Source organism: Salvelinus fontinalis, chromosome 13 (genome assembly GCF_029448725.1).
Source record: "Salvelinus fontinalis isolate EN_2023a chromosome 13, ASM2944872v1, whole genome shotgun sequence".
NCBI lineage: Eukaryota > Metazoa > Chordata > Actinopteri > Salmoniformes > Salmonidae > Salvelinus > Salvelinus fontinalis.
The window spans coordinates 12,267,682-12,288,138 of record NC_074677.1 but is presented as its reverse complement, the minus strand read 5'-3'; the positions used below and the strand labels follow the sequence as shown (position 1 = coordinate 12,288,138).

Here is a 20,457-nt window from a genome sequence, read left to right as displayed (position 1 = left end):
TATCGCCGCCTAGTACGGCAACTGCACCGTCCGCAACCGCAGGGCTCTTCAGAGGGTTTTGCGGTCAGCCCAACGCATCACCAGAGCACCCTGCCTGCCCTTCAGGACATCTACAGCACCTGGTGTCACAGAAAGACCAAGAAGATCATCAAGGACCTCAGCCAGTCAAGCCACGGCCTGTTCACCCCGGTATCATCCAGAATACGATGTCAATACAGGTGCATCAAAGCTGGGACCGAGAGACTGAAAAACAGCTCTCAAGGCCATCAGACTGTTAAATAGCCATCACTAGCCAGCCTCCACCCAGTACCCTGTCACTAGCCGGCTACCATCCGGTTACTCAACCCTGCACCTTAGAGGCTGCTGCCCTATGTACATAGACATGGAACACTGATCACTTCAATAATGGAACACTGGTCACTTTATAATGTTTACATACTGTTTTACCCATTTCATATGTGTATATATACTGTATTCTTGTCAAGGCTCATCCTATTCAACTATTGCTGTACATATACTATTCTATCGTACGTATTCTTCAGATACTTATTATATGCTTATTATAGCAAGTACAGTCTGCATGTGTAGGTGCTTATTGAGGTGTCCCCATTTATTTTCCATCTGTTCAGTTATCTGGTTTTAATATCCATTCTAGAATACCCTTCTAACCAATCAGAAACTAGTATTCAACAATGCTGTGGTATAAATATATTTATGTTCCAGACTCTGACATTGCTCGTCCTAATATTTCTATATTTCTTAATTCCGTTCCTTTACTTTTAGATTTGTGTGTATTCTTGTGTATTGTTAGATATTACTGCACTGTTGGAGCTAGGAACACAAGCGTTTCACTACACCCGCAAAAACATCTGCTAAATACTGTATGTGTATGCGACCAATAACATTTGATTTGATTTGAATGGTCTGAAATAGGCCTTCCTCAATATTGAAATACCTATCAGTATTGAGGAAGGCCTATTTCAGGCAATTTCAGTCATAATTTCACTTGAGGTATTGATGTTTTAATGTGTAACAGACAGAAGAGGTGGATTCTAGTGAGTTAGATATTAGAGTACATACCGTGTTTAGTGCTTCGCTTGTTTAAATAGCACTTGGGTATGTTTACGGCTGCAAGTCAAGACGGAGCATGCAGGCATAAATAAGAGGCTGCTATAAAATTCTCCCCATCTTTTTTTCTCGCTCTCTCTATCTCGCTCTCTCTCTCTCGCCCCCTCCCTCATTAGCTCTGTACCTCTCACCCTGTCTTTCTTTCTCCTGCCATCCCTCTCAGCCTTCTCTCCCTACTACATCCACTCCCTGGTCTCCAGATTGGGTGTGGTTATTTATGACATGACGGACAAGCAATAAAATGTCAGTGCCCATTTGGAAAGTATTCAGACCCCTTGACTTTTTCCACATTTTGTTCTTACAGCCTTATTCTAAAACGGATTAAATATGTATTTTTTTTCTCATCAATCCACACAAAATAGCCCATAATGACAGAGTAAAAACAGGTCTAAGATTTGTTATGCAAAAAAAATACAATTAAAAAATGAAATACCTTATTTACATACGTTTTCAGACCATTTGCTATGAGACTCAATATTGAGCTCAGGTGCATCCTGTTTCCATTGATCATCCTTGAGATGTTTCTAAAACTTGATTGGAGTTCACCGTGGTAAATACAATTGATGTGACATGATTTGAAAAGGCACATACCTGTCAATTTAAGGTCCCATGGTTGACAGTGCATGTCAGAGAGAAAACCAAGCCATGAGGTCGAAGGAATTCTCTGTAGAGCTCCAGGAGTGTGTTGAGACTCAGATCTGGGGAAAGGTACCCAAAAAAATTATGCCGCATTAAAGGTCCCCAAGAACACAGTGCCCTCCATCATTATTAAAGTTTGGAATTTTCCAAGCTGTTTAAAGGCACAGTCAACTTAGTGTATGTTAACTTCTGACCCACTGGAATTGTGATGCAGTGAATTATACGTGAAATAATCTATCTGTGAACAGTTGTTGGAAAAATTGTTAACAAGACATTTGTGGAGTGATTGAAAAACGAGTTTTAATGACTCCAACCTAAGTGAATGTAAACTTCCGACTTCAACTGTATGTTGAATGAGACATGTGATTTGAAATATTCATTCTGCTCACCTTAATCTGATTGCACGTGCACTCACATGCAAGCAAGCCCGGGCACACAAACACACACACTAATTGCACATTGACACTTCCATAGTGTCCTTTGAGTAATAGGAGCGGTGCTGAGGCGAATGGGATAGTGAAGAGTCTCCAGGGGACTCTGCAGTGGTGGGCTTCTCCTCTCTGCTGACGAAAGTTGGCTTTTGCAGCAACCTGCTTTCGTCGGCATCAGCAAATGACTGACCTTGGGCGTGGTGTGTGTCCTCTTTGGACGCAGACATACACACACATGCACACATACAAGCAAACTGTATTCAGATGAAATGTTTAATCGCTGAGAAAATGTGCATGTCGGCCCAATTCCATCTGGCTCCATGTTCTTCCACTGCCGGCCACTGGTGCTTTCTCCTCACCATATTTGGTGGGGAGTGGAACTTCAAACCGGAAGGTTCAGATTCATACATCTGGTGAAACATATGGCTCCTTGTTCTATCTGTGGTTATACTGCATCTAAAGTTAATCTGACGACATCACAATGATGACAAAAGGTTTTCCTTCTCATTATGTGTCTCCTTTAGAAATGACATCGTATTTCCAAGCCACTATAACGCACTTTCGACTAAATCTTCATCAACGCCAATTGACAATGCATTGAGTAAAACAATGACTCAGAAGTCAATAGAACTTTCATAATAATATTGTGAGGCAACATGCAACCCATGAACACCTGGAGGATTTTGTTGCTGTTGTTGTTTGCTTTTCCTCACTCTGATTTATTTTCCTTTCTTTTTGAATGGCTTCACTGTATTGTGGATGGATGATGACTGTGTACTTGGTGGACATGGAACTGCATCTCCTATAAATCACCTATCTGATTCCCCCTTCAACTGTGTGTGTGTGTGTGTGTGTGTGACTTTGTAAAATTACCCTGTGCTGTGTGTTAGTCTTAAGGCAGAGGGGGAAAATGGCAGAGAGAGAGAGGTTGGATGGACGGAGACAGATCAATATGTATGTAGACTGAGAAATATGATTTGAAATATTCGCATGCATGCAAGCAAGCCTATACATACAAACACACACGCACACACTAATTGCACATTGACACTACCATAGTGGCCTTTGAGTAATAGGAGTGGTGCTGAGGCGAATGGGATAGTGAAGAGTCTCCAGGGGACTCTGCAGTGGTGGGCTTCTCCTCTCTGCTGACGAAAAGTTTTGCTTTTGCAGCAACCTGCTTTCGTCTGCATCACAAAATGACTGACCTTGGGCGTGTTGTGTGTCCTCTTTGGACACAGACATACACACACATGCACACATTGGGATACCAGTACAATATGGAATCATGTATTAACCAAAAACAAATCAAAATATATTTGAGATTCTTCAAATAGCCATCCTTTGCCTTGATGACAACTTTGCACACTCTTGGCATTCTCTCAACCAGCTTCACCTGCCATCAATTCAACCATGAAGGCTTGATTCACACAGTCTCCTCTGAATAGTTGATGTTGAGATGTGTCTGTTACTTGAACTCTGTGAAGCATTTATTTGGGGCAAAGGGTGGCTACTTTGAATAATCTCAAAAATAACATATATTTTGATTTAACACGTTTTTGTATACTGCATGATTCCATGTGTGTTATTTCATAGTTTTGATGTCTTCACTATTATTCTACAATGTAGACAAAACATTTAAATATAGAAAAACCCTGTAATGAATAGGTGTGTCCAAACATTTCACTGGTACTGTACATGCATATATTGCACACACATTCTTTCTCTCTCACACCCAAACACATGCATGCGGGTCGGCAGGTAGCCTAGTGGTTAGAGCGTTGGACTAGTAACCGAAAGGTTGAAAGATCATAAAAGGTAAAAATCTGTCCTTCTGCCTCTGAACAAGGCCGTTAACCCACTGTTTCTAGGCCGTCATTGAAAATAAGAATTTGTTCTTAACTGACTTGTCTAGTTAAATAAAGGTAAAATAAGAAAAATGTATCCACTGCGCACACATTTTTTGAATTAAGTGTGTTAAGTATGTCAAATGAAGAGGCTCCCTAATAGCTCCAGCTGAGTAACGACTGAGCATCTCCATCGACCTCTCTTAGGTAAGTGTGGGTGTGTTGTGTTTGTGTGTTTGGTTAACATGTCTCCCTAGGCTGGTTTAATTTACAGTATGGGGCGGAGATGGGGCTCATCAAAGCGGCCAGTTCTCGCTCTCTCGCTATCTTCTCAGTCCATCTCTCCCATCTCTCTCTCTCACACACGCCGACACTTCAGAGTAAAAATTGCCTCACGTAAACATTGGACTGTATTTACGACCTCTTATCTAAACCCATTTCAGTACAGTTGGATTGGACGAAATAGAGGTCCCGCACACTTTCAAAAAAATAAATAGATCCAAAACTGAGGCTTGAATGCAAAATAAAGATGTTTATTGAAACATCATAGTGCCCAAAGAATATTGCATAATGAAAGACAGTGCATAAATAGAAGATGAAAACAAAACACAACATTTCTGCCTCAGGCCATCACCAGTGTAAAAGATAGTTGTATTGAAATGACGATTCGCAAGCATACTACAAGCATGTTGGCCGGCAGGCAATGAGGTGTGTGGATAAGAAAACCAATAGACTTTCATATTACAGCAGAATTGTCAGTAAAATATTATTATTATTATTATTATTTAATATTATTACAATATTACTATGTTTAGGATACATTGCTAGCACATTGTCATAGACATTTCTGTCATTGTCAGACACAACTGTTTATGTGAATAAGGTCTATGGTGTGGAAATTGTAGTCTTTTCCTCCGGTTGGGGCAGTGAGACGGTCACCTCCCTGGCGCTCCAGTGCAATCTACCAATGGGCTGTAGACAGATCTATTGGGCGGGGGGAGTGAGAGGGCGGGGGTGCGGGGGATATTATATACATGGTCTGAGGTAATCTGCCTTTGGCCTAAAGAGCAGGAACCCAGACATTGTCATTCTACAAGAAACATGGTATAGAGGAGACGGACCCACTGGTTTCCCTCTAGGTTTCAGAGAGCTGGCAGTCCCATCCACCAAACTACCAGGTGTGAAGAGACTCAGGGAGTATGGTCATTATAGGTTAGAGCAGGTTAGAGCAGATCTAACCCACTCTATTAATTTAGTCAAAACAGGAACATTTTACATCTGTCTAGAAATGTATAAGGAAATTATCTCAACAGAGAAAAAGGTCCTCATGTATGCTACCTATATCCTTGCAATAGAATTCCTATACTTCAACGATGACAGCTTCTCCATCCTAGAGGGGGAGAGAAACAATTTCCAGGCCCAGGGACATGTCCAAGTCTGTGGCGACCTAAATGCCAGAACTGGACAAGAACCTGACACGTTTAGCACATGGGGGAACCTAACTGAAAATGACAGCATCCCCTCCCAAATATGCCCCCCTAGACACAACTATGACAAAACAACCAACAGAAACGGGTCACAACTCCTGCAGTCAATGGTAGGCTTCGAGGGGACTCTTAAGGTAGGTACACTTACAGGTCATCCCTTGGCAGTAGTACTGTAGATTACTTTATCACTGACCTCAACACAGAGTCCCTTTTTGACAACTTCCTGGACAACACGTTTCACTGTAATAGTTTCACTGTAAAACTAGGCAGTAGAAAACCTAAACGGTATATTTGACCTCTCATCTATGATATCAAATTTAAAAAATTATAGCAGACAACCTAAGAATATTAACAACAATGACAAATGATTTGATGAAGAATGCAAAAACCGAAGAAAGAAATTGAGAAACCTATCCAACCAAAAACATAGTGATCCAGAAAATCTGAACCTACGCCTTCACTATGGTGAATCACTAAAACAATACAGAAATACACTACGGAAAAGGAAGGAACAGCACGTCAGAATTCAGCTCAATGTAATTGAAGAATCCATAGAATCTAACCACTTCTGAAAATTGGAACACTCTAAACAAACACGAAGAGTGACCTATCCAAAATGGAGATGTATGGATAAACCACTTTTCCAATCTTTTTGGCTCTATAACAAAGAACAAATAGCATAAACATATATACATGATCAAATACAAATCTTAGAATCAACTATTAAACACTATCAGAACCCACTGGATTCTCCAATTCCATTGAATGAACTACAGGACAAAATACAAACCGTCCGACCCAAAAAGGCCTGTGGTGTTGATGGTATCCTAAATGAAATGATAAAATATACACATTCCAATTGGCTATGCTTAAACTCTTTAACATCATCCACAGCTATGGCATCTTCCCCAATATTTGGACCAAGGACTGAACATCCTAATCCACAAAGATAGAGACATATTCACCCCAATAACTATCGTGGAATATGCGTCAACAGCAATCTTGGGAAAATCCTCTGCATTATCATTAACAGCAGACGTGTACATTTCCTTAATGAAAACAATGTACTGAGCAAATGCCAAATTTGTTTTATACCAAAACCATACGACAGACCATGTATTCACCCTGCACAACCTAATTGACAAAGGCAAAGTCTTCTCATGCTTTGTTGATTTCAAAAAGCTTTTGACTCAATTTGGCACGAGGGTCTGCTACACAAATTTATGGAAAGCAGTGTTGGGGGCAAAAGATATGACATTATAATATCCATGTACACAAACAACTAGTGTGTGGTTAAAATTTGCAAAAAAACACATTTCTTTCCTCAGTGCCGTGGAGTGAGACAAGGATGCAGCTTGAGCCCCACCCTCTTCAACATGTGTGTGTGTATATATATATATATATATATATATATATATATATATATATATATATATATATATATATATAATCGAATTAGCGAGGGCACTAAAACAGTCTGCAGTACCCGGCCTCACCCTACTAGAATCTGTCAAATGTCTACTGTTGGCTGATGATCTGGTGCTTCTGTCCCCAACCAAGGAGGGCCTACAGCACAGATTCTGTTAGACCTGGGCCCTGACAGTAAACCTCAGAAAGACAAAAAAAATATGGCGTTCCAAAAAAAGTCCAGTTGCCAGGACCACAAATACAAATTCCATCTAGACACTGTTTCCCTACAGCACACAACAAACTATACATACAGTACCAGTCAAAAGTTTGGACACACCTACTCATTCCAGGGTTTTTCTATATTTGTACTATTTTCTAGATTGTAGAATAATAGTGAAGACATCATAATGCTGAAATAACATATTTGGAATCATGTGGTAACCAAAAAAGTGTTAAACAAATAAAAATATATTTTATATTAGATATTCTTCAAAGTAGCCACCCTTTGCCTTGATGACAGCTTTGCACACTCTTGGCATTATCTCAACTATCTTCATGACGAAGTCACCTGGAATGCATTTCAATTAACAGGTGTGCTGTGTTAAAAGTTACTTTGTGGAATTTCTTTCCTTTTTAATGAGTTTGAGCCAATCAGTTTTGTTGTGACAAAGTAAGGGTGGTATACAGACTATAGCCCTTTTTGGTAAGATACCAAGTCCATATTATGGCAAGAACAGCTCAAATAAGCAAAGAGAAATGACAGTCCATCATTACTTTAAGGCATGAAGGTCAGTCAATATGGAACATTTCAAGATCCCACTGTTACCTCTGCTGCAGAGTATAAATTCATTAGAGTTAACTGCACCTCAGATTGCAACTCAAATGAATGCTTCACGGAGTTCAAGTAAGGCCTTCATGGTCGAATTGTGGCAAAGAAACCACTACTAAAGGACACCAATAAGAAGATAATTGCTTGGGTCAATAAACACGAGCAGTGGACATTTGACCGGTGGAAATGTGTCCTTTGGTCTGATGAGTCCAAATTTGGATCTGGATAAAAAATACTTGAATCAATTATAGAACCCATTGCTTTTAATGGTTGTGAGGTCTGGGGTCCACTCCCCAAACAAGAATTCACAAAATGGGACAAACCCCAAATTGAGACTCTGCATGCAGAATTCTGCTAAAATATCCTCTGTGTACAACGTAAAACACCAAATAATGCATGCAGAGCAGAATTAGGCCGATACCCGCTTATTATCAAAATCCAGAATGGAGCCGTTTAAATTCTACAACCACCTAAAAGGAAGCGATTCCCAACCTTTCCATAACAAAGCCATCACCTACAGAGAGATGAACCTGGAGAAGAGTCCCCTAATCAAGCTGGTCCACAAACACAAAACAGACCCCACAGGACAGGACAGCAACACAATTAGACCCAACCAAATCATGACAAAACAAAAAGATAATTATATGGCACATTGGAACAAATTAACAAATAAACAGAGCAAACTAGAATTCTATTTGGCTCTAAAAAGAGACTACACAGTGGCAGAATACCTGACCACTCTGACTGACCAAAAATTAACGAAAGCTTTGACTATGTACAGACTCAGTGAGCATAGCCTTGATATTGAGAGAGGCCACCGTAGGCAGACCTAGTTCTCAAGAGAAGGCAGGCTAAGTGCACACTGCCTACAAAATGAGATGGAAACTGAGCTGTACTTCCTAACCTCCTGCCAAATGTATGACCATATTAGAGAGACATATTTCCCTCAGATTACACAGATCCACAAAGAATTTGAAAACGAGTCAAGTTTTGATAAACTCCCATGTGTGAGAGAGAGGGAGAAGGACGTCAGCAGGATGGCACCAAAGATCTGTTCGCACACTGTTGGTGGGGAGCAACACACACACTGGCTGAAAATAACACTTGTCTCACACCTGGAGGGTGTGAAACCACACGTCCCACCCAAAGGGAGAGGAAGATAATAACACACTCCAAATGGTACCGTGCCCCCTATATAGTGCACTACGTCAGACCAGAGCTCTAACGACCCTGTTCAAAGTAGTGAACTATATAGGGGATATCGCACCACGTCATTCCTGCAGTCTTCCATCTATCACTATTGACTGCAGATCACTATTGGGATCCTCTATGGAATTTTAGTAGCCTGCATCTCCATACTCAGGTCTTCTCTGCTTCAGTCACTCCTGCATTTGCTGGGTCTCCAGGACCCAAATTAAGCAAGCTATTTGCTAGTTAATAGTTACCAGTATGGCTTAAGGGTATGTTCTTCAACCATGCAACTTTTGTTATCACAGCTAAAGCAGAACCAGTCTGGCGCCTTGGGTTAGTTTTAATTCTGTCTGTCGGTCTGTCTTTTGTAGCTCTATGTGGGTTAGTTTAAGTGCTGTCTGTGTTGTAGGGTTGGGGTAGTTGTAGCTCTATGTGGGGTAGTTGTAGTGCTGTCTGTCTGTGTTGTAGGGCTTGGGTAGTTGTAGCTCTATGTGGGGTAGTTGTAGCTCTATGTGGGGTAGTTGTAGTGCTGTCTGTCTGTTGTAGAGCTGGGGTAGTTGTAGCTCTATGTGGGGTAGTTGTAGTGCTGTCTGTCTGTTGTAGAGCTGGGGTAGTTGTAGCTCTATGTGGGGTAGTTGTAGTGCTGTCTGTCTGTGTTGTAGGGCTGGGGTAGTTGTAGCTCTATGTGGGGTAGTTGTAGTGCTGTCTGTCTGTTGTAGGGCTGGGGTAGTTGTAGCTCTATGTGGGGTAGTTGTAGTGCTGTCTGTCTGTTGTAGGGCTGGGGTAGTTGTAGCTCTATGTGGGGTAGTTGTAGTGCTGTCTGTCTGTTGTAGGGCTGGGGTAGTTGTAGCTCTATGTGGGGTAGTTGTAGTGCTGTCTGTCTGTTGTAGGGCTGGGGTAGTTGTAGCTCTATGTGGGGTAGTTGTAGGGCTGTCTGTCTGTGTTGTAGGGCTGGGGTAGTTGTAACTCTATGTGGGGTAGTTGTAGTGCTGTCTGTCTGTTGTAGGGCTGGGGTAGTTGTAGCTCTATGTGGGGTAGTTGTAGCTCTATGTGGGGTAGTTGTAGTGCTGCCTGTCTGTGTTGTAGGGCTGGGGTAGTTGTAGCTCTATGTGGGGTAGTTGTAGCTCTATGTGGGGTAGTTGTAGCTCTATGTGGGGTAGTTGTAGTGCTGTCTGTCTGTTGTAGAGCTGGGGTAGTTGTAGCTCTATGTGGGGTAGTTGTAGTGCTGTCTGTCTGTTGTAGGGCTGGGGTAGTTGTAGCTCTATGTGGGGTAGTTGTAGTGCTGTCTGTCTGTGTTGTAGGGCTGGGGTAGTTGTAGCTCTATGTGGGGTAGTTGTAGGGCTGTCTGTCTGTGTTGTAGGGCTGGGGTAGTTGTAACTCTATGTGGGGTAGTTGTAGTGCTGTCTGTCTGTTGTAGGGCTGGGGTAGTTGTAGCTCTATGTGGGGTAGTTGTAGTGCTGCCTGTCTGTGTTGTAGGGCTGGGGTAGTTGTAGCTCTATGTGGGGTAGTTGTAGTGCTGCCTGTCTGTTGTAGGGCTGGGGTAGTTGTAGCTCTATGTGGGGTAGGTGTAGTGCTGTCTGTCTGTGTTGTAGGGCTGGGGTAGTTGTAGCTCTATGTGGGGTAGGTGTAGTGTTGTCTGTCTATGTTGTAGGGCTGGGGTAGTTGTAGCTCTATGTGGGGTAGTTGTAGTGCTGTCTGTCTGTGTTGTAGGGCTGGGGTAGTTGTAGCTCTATGTGGGGTAGTTGTAGTGCTGTCTGTCTGTGTTGTAGGGCTGGGGTAGTTGTAGCTCTATGTGGGGTAGTTGTAGTGCTGCCTGTCTGTGTTGTAGGGCTGGGGTAGTTGTAGCTCTATGTGGGGTAGTTGTAGTGCTGCCTGTCTGTGTTGTAGGGCTGGGGTAGTTGTAGCTCTCTTTGGGGTAGGTGTAGTGTTGTCTGTCTGTGTTGTAGGGCTGGGGTAGTTGTAGCTCTATGTGGGGTAGTTGTAGTGCTGCCTGTCTGTGTTGTAGGGCTGGGGTAGTTGTAGTGCTGTCTATCTGTGTTGTAGGGCTGGGGTAGTTGTAGCTCTATGTGGGGTAGTTGTAGTGCTGTCTGTCTGTGTTGTAGGGCTGGGGTAGTTGTAGCTCTATGTGGGGTAGTTGTAGTGCTGCCTGTCTGTGTTGTAGGGCTGGGGTAGTTGTAGCTCTATGTGGGGTAGTTGTAGTGCTGCCTGTCTGTGTTGTAGGGCTGGGGTAGTTGTAGCTCTATGTGGGGTAGTTGTAGTGCTGCCTGTCTGTGTTGTAGGGCTGGGGTAGTTGTAGCTCTATGTGGGGTAGTTGTAGTGCTGCCTGTCTGTGTTGTAGGGCTGGGGTAGTTGTAGCTCTATGTGGGGTAGGTGTAGTGTTGTCTGTCTGTGTTGTAGGGCTGGGGTAGTTGTAGCTCTATGTGGGGTAGTTGTAGTGCTGTCTGTCTGTTGTAGGGCTGGGGTAGTTGTAGCTCTATGTGGGGTAGTTGTAGCTCTATGTGGGGTAGTTGTAGCTCTATGTGGGGTAGTTGTAGCTCTATGTGGGGTAGTTGTAGCTCTATGTGGGGTAGTTGTAGTGCTGTCTGTGTGAAGAGGTTGTTCCAGTGGGGCTCAGGTTAGCACAGCCCAGATGAAGCCGTGACCCTGTAGATCCTCCTCCTGCTTCACCCATAAATCACCACAACACCTGCCAGACCTGACACTTGTCATGGGCTGGGTGCTCTGTCTCCTCCCTCACTCTTTCTCTCTTTCCCTCCTTGTCTGTCTGTATGTTTTTCTCTCTCTCAACTTCATTTGCTCAATCCATGGTACTCTCTCTCTCTCTCCTGTCTGTGTCGGTAAAGGCATGTTGTGTGTGAAGGATAGAAGTGGAGCGTGTTGCAGAGCCTCATCTAAATTCCCATTGATTAGGAGAAGTAATTAAAGAGTCCCTGGCCATGCCTCGCCTGGCAACTCACTCCACCCATCTGTCCTCTCTCTTTCTTTCTCTCTCTTTCTTTCTCTCTTTCTATCCATATATTTTTTGGTCCCTAGGCCTCATGTAACCTTTCTATTTCTCCCTCCCTCCTTCATTCCCTCTCTCTCATTCTCTTCTGTCTCTGTGTAGGAGCTCTGTGAGGACCCTCACCTGTTTGTGGATGGGATCAGTGCGCACGACCTGCACCAGGGCCAGCTGGGAAACTGCTGGTTTGTGGCGGCGTGCTCCAGCCTGGCCTCCAGAGAGTCCCTGTGGTCCAAAGTAAGTGTGGGGATGGAGGGCTGTGTGTGTGTGTGCGTGTGCCATGACTGTACCCACGCACGCGTGTACCCATTAGGCCAGATTACCTGTTGATTAAGGGTTAAACAGGGGAAGCTCATCTCACCAGAGGCATCATTAGGCCACATCAACACCTCTCTAGAACACTGTCAGCAGAGTTGGAGTACACTACCAAGCTTATAACTCCGTCTCTGACTGAGGTTTAGGTAGAGTATCATAGTAGACTTTCCTGGTCTACTCGGTTGTGTTAAAAGAATGAATGTGCGGGTATCTAGCATTCGTTCATGACATCTTTTTTTATATCCTACACCTACACTTCTGGATGTGTGTACCATAATACAGTTCTAAAGCCCTTTTGGCACAGGACTAGTACTATACATCGGTTATGTAATTATTACCCCAACATGTCCGTTTTTCCAGTGGAAGATTCGGACAAAATTTGTTTTACCAAACTGCCCCGTTATTATTTTTTTGTCACTCAAAATATAATGTTAAAGGTGTGAAGATATTTCAACTTAGTATTGGCCATATGGTCTATAGTTCAGAGAATGTCAAAAATAATAATGCTTATCAATAAGAACCATGAACTGTAGCCTTTGAAGACATTTAATCAACTGACATATTTGGAGATAAAAAATTACTGACATGAAAGATTCGGATGGGACAAAAATGACGGATGTAGTGATTTGTGCTCGTGCACATAATTACATTACCTGAGCTCCCCTTGTAAAACGTATCCTGTCCAAATCGGGCTTAAGCTTTGTTATAAGACATTATGAAGGCTTTTACGTGTTAATAACAACTTAAGCCCTTAGCCCTATTCGGATGGGATTTTTACTGGGGGAGTTCAGGTAATGTAATTATGTGCACGAGCACCAATCACCGCATCCGTAATTTTAGTCCCGTCTGAATCTGCCAATTCCGCCACATTAAAGGTCCCCAAGAACACAGTGCCCTCCATCATTCTTAAACGGAAGAAGTTTGGAACCACCAAGACTCTTCCTAGAGCTGACCGCCCGGCCAAACTGAGCAATCTGGGAAAGGGCCTTTGTCAGGGAGGTGACCAAGAACATGATGGTCACTCTGGCAAAGCTCCATAGTTCCTCTGTGGAGATGGGAGAACCTTCCAGAAGGACAACCATCTCTGCAGTCTCCCACCAAGCAGGCCTTTATGGTAGAGTGGCCAGATGGAAACCACTCCTCAGTAAAAGGCACATGACAGCCCGCTTGGAGTTTGCCAAAAGGCACCTAAAGGACTCTCAGACAATGAGAAACAAGATTCTCTGGTCTGATGAATCCAAGATTGAACTCTTTGGCCTGAATGCCAAGCGTCACATCTGGAGGAAACCTGGCACCATCCCTACAGTGAAGCATGGTGGTGGCAGCATCATGCTGTGGGTATGTTATTTAGCAGCAGGGACTGGGAAACGAGTCAGGATTGAGGGAAAGATGAACGGAGCAAAGTACAGAGAGATCCTTGATGAAAACCTGCTCCAGATCCCTCAGAACCTCAGACTGGTGGCGTAGGTTCAGCTTCCAACAGGACAACGATCCTATGCACACAGCCAAGACAACGCAGGAGTGGCTTCGGAACAAGTCTCTGAATGTCCTTGACTGGCCCAGCCAGAGCCCGGACTTGAACCCGATCAAACATCTCTGGAGAGACCCGAAAAAAGCTGTTCAGCGACGCTCCCCATCCAAACTGACAGAGCTTGAGAGAATTTGCGAAGAAGAATTGGAGAAACTTCCCAAATACAGGTGTGCCAAGCTTGTAGCGTCATACCCAAGAAGACTTGAGGCTGTAATCACTGCCAAAGGTACTTCAACAAAGTACTGAGTAAAGTGTCTGAATACTTATGTAAATTTGATATTTCAGTTTTTTATTTCTAAAAACCTGCTTTTGCTTTGTCATTATGGGGTATAGATTGATGAGGGGGAAAAACCACTTAATATATTTTAGGACAAGCCTGTAATGTAACAAAATGTGGGAAAAATGAAGGTGTCTGAATATTTTCCGAATGCACTGTATCTGTTATCCTCCCAAGTCAAACCCATGTTGACTAAATGAGCTCCTCGATCGGTCAGTTGTATCGACTAGCCTGGTGCTAGGACTCTGACGGATGGCGATGACTGATTTGGTCAAAGAGGTAGGCCTACTATGACGTGTTGTGGCAGCTCCTCAGTATAAGGTCATTGATTTGGTTAACTAGCATTAGCCAGCGTTAGCCATGACACCATTATTTCTTACCCTGTAGGGAGACAGATGGATCAATAGGCTATTTATTTTACAGCCTAGCCAATCCACCCAGCAGATATTGGGAGTGAATATTGGAAGTGAAAAGAGAGTGTGTGTGTTTGCGCATGTGCGTGTGTGACTTTGTAAAATGGCCCTCTTAGGCTTTAGGCAGAAGGGGGAAATGGCAGAGAGAGAGAGAGGTGGGATGGACAGAGACAGATCAATATGCACAGTTCCAATCAAAAGTTTGGACACACCTACTCATTCAAGGGTTTTTCTTTATTTTTGCTATTTTCTACATTGTAGAATAATAGTGAAGACATCCAAACTATGAAATAACACACATGGAATCATGTAGTAACCAAAAAAGTGTTAAACGATTCTTCAAAGTAGCCACCCTTTGCCTTGATGACAGCTTTGCAAACTCTTGGCATTCTCTCAACCAGCTTCACCTGGAATGCTTTTCCAACAGTCTTGAAGGAGTTCCCACATATGCTGAGCACTTGTTGGCTACTTTTCCTTCACTCTGAGGTCCAACTCATCCCAAACATCTCAATTGGTTTGAGGTCGGGTGATTGTGGAGGCCAGGTCATCTGATGCATTACTCCAACACTCTCTTTCTTGGTCAAATAGCCCTTACACAGCCTGGAGGTGTGTTGGGTCATTGTCCTGTTGAAAAACAAATGATAGTCCCACTAGGGCGCAAACCAAATGGCATATTGACTGACCTTCATGTCTTAAAGTAATGGTGGACTGTCATTTCTCTTTGCATATTTGAGATATTCTTGCCATAATATGGACTTGGTCTTTTACCAAATAGGGCTATCTTCTGTTTACCACCACTACCTTGTCACAACACAACTGATTGGCTCAAACGCATTAAGAAGGAAAGAAATTCCACAAATTAACTTTTAACAAGGCGCACCTGTTAATTGAAATGAATTCTAGGTGACTACCTCATGAATGTGGTTGAGAGAATGCCAAGAGTGTGCAAAGCTGTCATCAAGGCAAAGGGTGGCTACTTTGAAGAATCTCAAATATTAAATCATTTTTGATTAACACTTTTGGGGGTTCTACATGATTCCATATGTGTTATTTCATAGTTTGATGTCTTTGTTATTATTCTACAATGTAGAAAATAGTAAAAATAAAGAAAAACCTTGGAATGAGTAGGTGTGTCCAAACGTTTGACTGGTATTGTACAGTTGAAGTCGGTAGTTTACATACACCTTAGCCAAATACATTTAAACTCAGTTTTTCACAATTCCTGACATTTAATCCTAGTAAAAATCCCTGTTTTAGGTCAGTTAGGATCACCATTTTATTATAAGTATGTGAAATGTCAGAATAATAGCAGAGAGAATGATTTATTTCAGCTTTTATTTCTTTCATCACATTTCCAGTGAGTCAGAAGATTACATACACTCAATTAGTATTTGGTAGCGTTGCCTTTAAATTGTTTAACTTGATTCAAACGTTTCGGGTAGCCTTCCACAAGCTTCCCAGAATAAGTTGGGTGAATTTTGTCCCATTCCTCCTGATAGAGCTGGTGTAACTGAGTCAGGTTTGTAGGCCTTCTTGCTCGCACATGCTTTTTCAGTTCTGCCCACAAATTTTCTATGCGATTGAGGCCAGGGCTTTGTGATGGCCACTCCAATTCCTTGACTTTGTTGTCCTTAAACTATTTTGCCACAACTTTGGAAGTATGCTTGGGGTCATTGTCCATTTGGAAGACCCATTTGTGACCAAGTTTTTACTTCCTGACTGATGTCTTGAGATGTTGCTTCAATATATCCACATAATTTTCCATCCACATGATGCCATCTATTTAGTGAAGTGCACGAGTCCCTCCTGCAATAAAGCACCCCTACAACATGATGCTGCCACCCCCGTGCTTCACGTTTGGTATAGTGTTTCTCGGCTTGCCAGCCTCCCCCGTTTTCCTCCAAACATAACAATGGTCATTATGGTCAAACAGTTCTATTTTTGTTTCATAGACCAGAGGACATTTCTCAAAAGTATGATCTGTTTCTCCATGTGCAGTTGCAAACCGTAGTCTGCCTTTTTCATGGCAGTTCTGGAGCAGTGGCTTCTTCCTTGCTGAGGGCCTTTCAGGTTATGTCGATTATAGGACTCGTTTTACTGTGGATATAGCTGCTTTTGTACCTGTTTCCTCCAGCATCTTCACAAGGTCCTTTGCTGTTGTTCTGGGATTGATTTGCACTTTTCAAAATACGTTCATCTCTAGGAGACAGAACGCGTCTCCTTCCTGAGCGGTATGACGACTGCGTGGTCCCATGGTGTTTATACTTGCGTACTATTGTTTGTACAGATGAACATGGTACCTTCAGGCGTTTGTAAATTTCTCCCAAGGATGAACCAGACTTGTGGAGGTCTACAATTTTTTTTCTGAGGTCTTGGCTGATTTCTTTTGTTTTATAAGTGAAATAATCCTTGTGTAAACAATTGTTGGAAACATTTCTTTTGTCATGCACAAAGTAGATGTCCTAACCGACTTGCCAAAACTATAGTTTGTTAACAAGAAATTTGTGGAGTGGTTGAAAAACACTTTTTAATGACTCCAACCTAAGTGTATGTAAACTTCCGACTTCAACTGTACATTATTATTTTGACTTTCTCCTTGGCCATTAGGTCAATATTAGGCTATCCCTAGACATTTTAAATATCTTAACGCCTAGAAGAGCCTCCATGCTTCCTAGGGGAGACCTCGTCTGTAGGTCGGATTCCCAGACAATATTTGTAACACTGTTGCATCCAGAAGAACTTTGATTTGTGGATCACAGACCTTGATTCCATATGTTGAGTGTGTGTGTGTGTGTGTGTGTGTGTGTGTGTGTGTGTGTGTGTGTGTGTGTGTGTGTGTGTGTGTGTGTGTGTGTGTGTGTGTGTGTGTGTGTGTGTGTGTGTGTGTGTGTGTGTGTGTGTGTGTGTGTGTGTGTGTGTGTGTGAACCATGACAGTATGAATGTGATGGAAGCAGTGCATTGATGGTTTAGTGACTCCAGGCGCGGTGCATACAACATCTAAGAGGTAGATCCCCCAGGATGCTGGTATGTGCACAGGTCTAGCTAATTAGTGTTGGTGCGGTGTGTGTGTGAGGCAACTGTAAGTATGAGAGGGAAAAAGTGTGACTGTGAGCTGATATTATTGAATAAGGAAGAGAAGGACAGTGGAGACGCGATCAGATTGATAATTACACACTTAAGTCTGCAGGCCATTCGTTTAATTGAGACTCAAGAGACTGTCACTGTACTCTGCTGCTACTGTGTTTCAGTTCCACATTGTCATTGCTGACAAAAGGAATGGAGATGAGATTTATTTTGGAGAAAAGTAGTCAACTGCAAAGACTGAGACAGTCGATCTAACAGGTGGCGGGTAGTAATTTCAGGCATTAATATGTGACTCTGTGATGGGTGGGTGGATGAATGGATGGGTGGATGTGTGGGTGCCGCCCATCTCTCTCCTCTCTCTCTTTCTTTCTGTCTCTCTCCTACATATTCTCTCTTTCCCTTCCCCTCCATCTCTCGCTTTCCACTACCCGTCTATATCTCTGTGGAGGCCAACCCCCCCCCCCCCCCCCCCCCTCCCCTCACGTGGTCGTTTGTCATCCGGGCCGGGGCCAGATGGAGATGGATGAGGTAATAGGAAGCCAGTCTGGGTCGTGTTCATTAGGACCAATTGCACCGGAAAACCAAAACCAAAGTGTTTCTTCTTGGACGAGTTGTGGCTGTTTTCTGGCTGTTTCCTTCCATTTGTTGTATAATAAATAGGACCCTGTTGTCCGCTAGGGCATTATGTTTGTGCTGCCACACTACAGTACAGCATCCCTCTCTGCTGCCTGCCACCTCAGGTGAGAAGAGAACGACTCCACACACAGCCGGGACCCCCTCAAGGTCTCAGGTCATCTGTGACGAGCCTGCTCTTTTGTCAGACGGCAGTAGAGAAAATGAAATTCGATAGTACACACATGCAAACAGTCAGTCATGTGCATGGGCGCAGACATACACACAATCACAGCGCACGCACACACACAATTTGTAATAGAAAAACATCAGAGCTGACGTTGTATTGCTAGTCTGTTAGAAATGCCACGGAGAGAATCGTTTTGTCTTTTGTTAAGATTTATTCAGATCAGTAATCCATTTCAACAGCACATAAATGACCTACAAGTAGTCATTCTCTAATTAGTTGCTTTAGTCATTTTATGGTATCAAACAAACATTACAAGTAATGAATAATCACATCTAAACGCTGCATCCTTCATAGTAATTTCAACATCAGACAACAAAATGCTCTGTTGTTTAGATCAGATACAAATCCCTGAATCCCTACGGAAAACCTACCTAAAGTAGACAGTAGAAAAGGACATATTGCAATCCTGTTCTGTTCTGTTTTGATGCCGGTCATACCATGTTAAAACGGAAGACAGGAAGAAAAAGAGATGGATGAGAGTTGAAGGAAGGAAGCAATTGAGACAAGGGAGTGGTGGTGTTGAGGTGTTATCCTTCTTCCACCCCAGAGGACGTGAGGGGTTGTGGTCCCTCTGGTCGCTCGGTTTGTGTGTCCTTTACCCTGTGGTCGCTCGGTTTGTGTGTCCTTTACCCTCTGGTCACTCGGTTTGTGTGTCCTTTACCCTCTGGTCGCTCGGTTTGTGTGTCCTTTACCCTGTGGTCGCTCGGTTTGTGTGTCCTTTACCCTGTGGTCGCTCGGTTTGTGTGTCCTTTACCCTGTGGTCGCTCGGTTTGTGTGTCCTTTACCCTCTGGTCGCTCAGTTTGTGTGTCCTTTACCCTGTGGTCGGCCATTTGTCTTGCAGGCCGCCAATTTGTGACCCCTGCCCCAACACGAACTTTACTTCCTAATTAAGGAGAAATTACATTTACATTTAAGTCATTTAGCAGACGCTCTTATCCAGAGCGACTTACAAATTGGATCATTCACCTTATGACATCCAGTGGAACAGCCACTTTACAATAGTGCATCTAAATCTTTTAGGGGGGGGGGGGGGGGGCAGAAGGATTGCTTTATCCTATCCTAGGTATTCCTTGAAGAGGTGGGGTTTCAGGTGTCTCCGGAAGGTGGAAATATTATACTGTATGTAGAAAATGACAGTGTGAAGTTTGAAACGAAAAACGAAATTGTGCTCCAACAAGGAAGGGGGGTAACGGAAAATCATGATGAAAGACAAAAAAAGAAAGCACTTGCTCATAATGCCAGATGATTAAAGAAAACATTTCCGAAATGGCCGCCTGGTACCTTGCCCTCCCGCCGCCATTTCCTCCTGCAGTCTTCACTTCTTGTCCACCTGGAAACTGATGGAACATTCAAAGACGTCAGGACCAACACCCTCCTCAAACACCAGCAGGAAGTACATTGTCTTCCTCACCTTTTCTAATTCAGTGATCCGCTCGCTAAACTCCTGGGCGTCGGCCTCGTAGTGGTGCACAGGCGTGTCGTTGCCATCGCCCTCGGCTCGCCAGAACACCCCCGCCGTATCAGGTAGAACAGATATATGATTGTCTGTCAGATATAATCTGTGTCAGCTTTAAATGTTCTATTTCTATCTGCTATGTTCAAAACCTTTCCCCTCTGGGCCGTATTCATTAGCCGCAGAACAGACTGAAATAGGGAGGGTCTACCTGAAATTGTCCATCAAGATGCGCTCATTTTAATTTTCTATTGCCAAATGTTTTGCTACAGTGTGCACTATTAAATATGGACCAGGTGATGGGGTACCTCTGTGTGTCTGGTCTGATGGGCACCACTGCCTGAAAATTGTGTTATGGGATGGGAGGAGGGGACTGCAGGGGTGGATGGAGCTGCTGTTTCTGGCCACTCCATCCTTTGCAGAGTAGAGTTATTATAGAGCTTTATTGTCTTCTGGATGAAAGCCAAGATGGATATTCCACACACACACACACACACACACACACACACACACACACTCTCTCTCTCTCTCTCTCTCTCTCTCTCTCTCTCTCTCTC

At 43.3% G+C, this 20,457-nt stretch overlaps 1 protein-coding gene across 6 annotated transcripts in view; it reads left to right on the top strand.

The window, feature by feature from the left end:
* Nucleotides 1–20,457, top strand: part of LOC129868086 (calpain-5-like) — a 69,764-nt gene that overhangs the window by 20,069 nt on the left and 29,238 nt on the right. For all 6 annotated transcript variants that reach the window (XM_055941714.1, XM_055941712.1, XM_055941713.1 and 3 more), the window contains one exon: nt 12,069–12,200. In XM_055941714.1, coding sequence (XP_055797689.1) covers nt 12,069–12,200 — 132 coding nt within the window. The remainder of the gene's footprint in view (nt 1–12,068; nt 12,201–20,457) is intronic.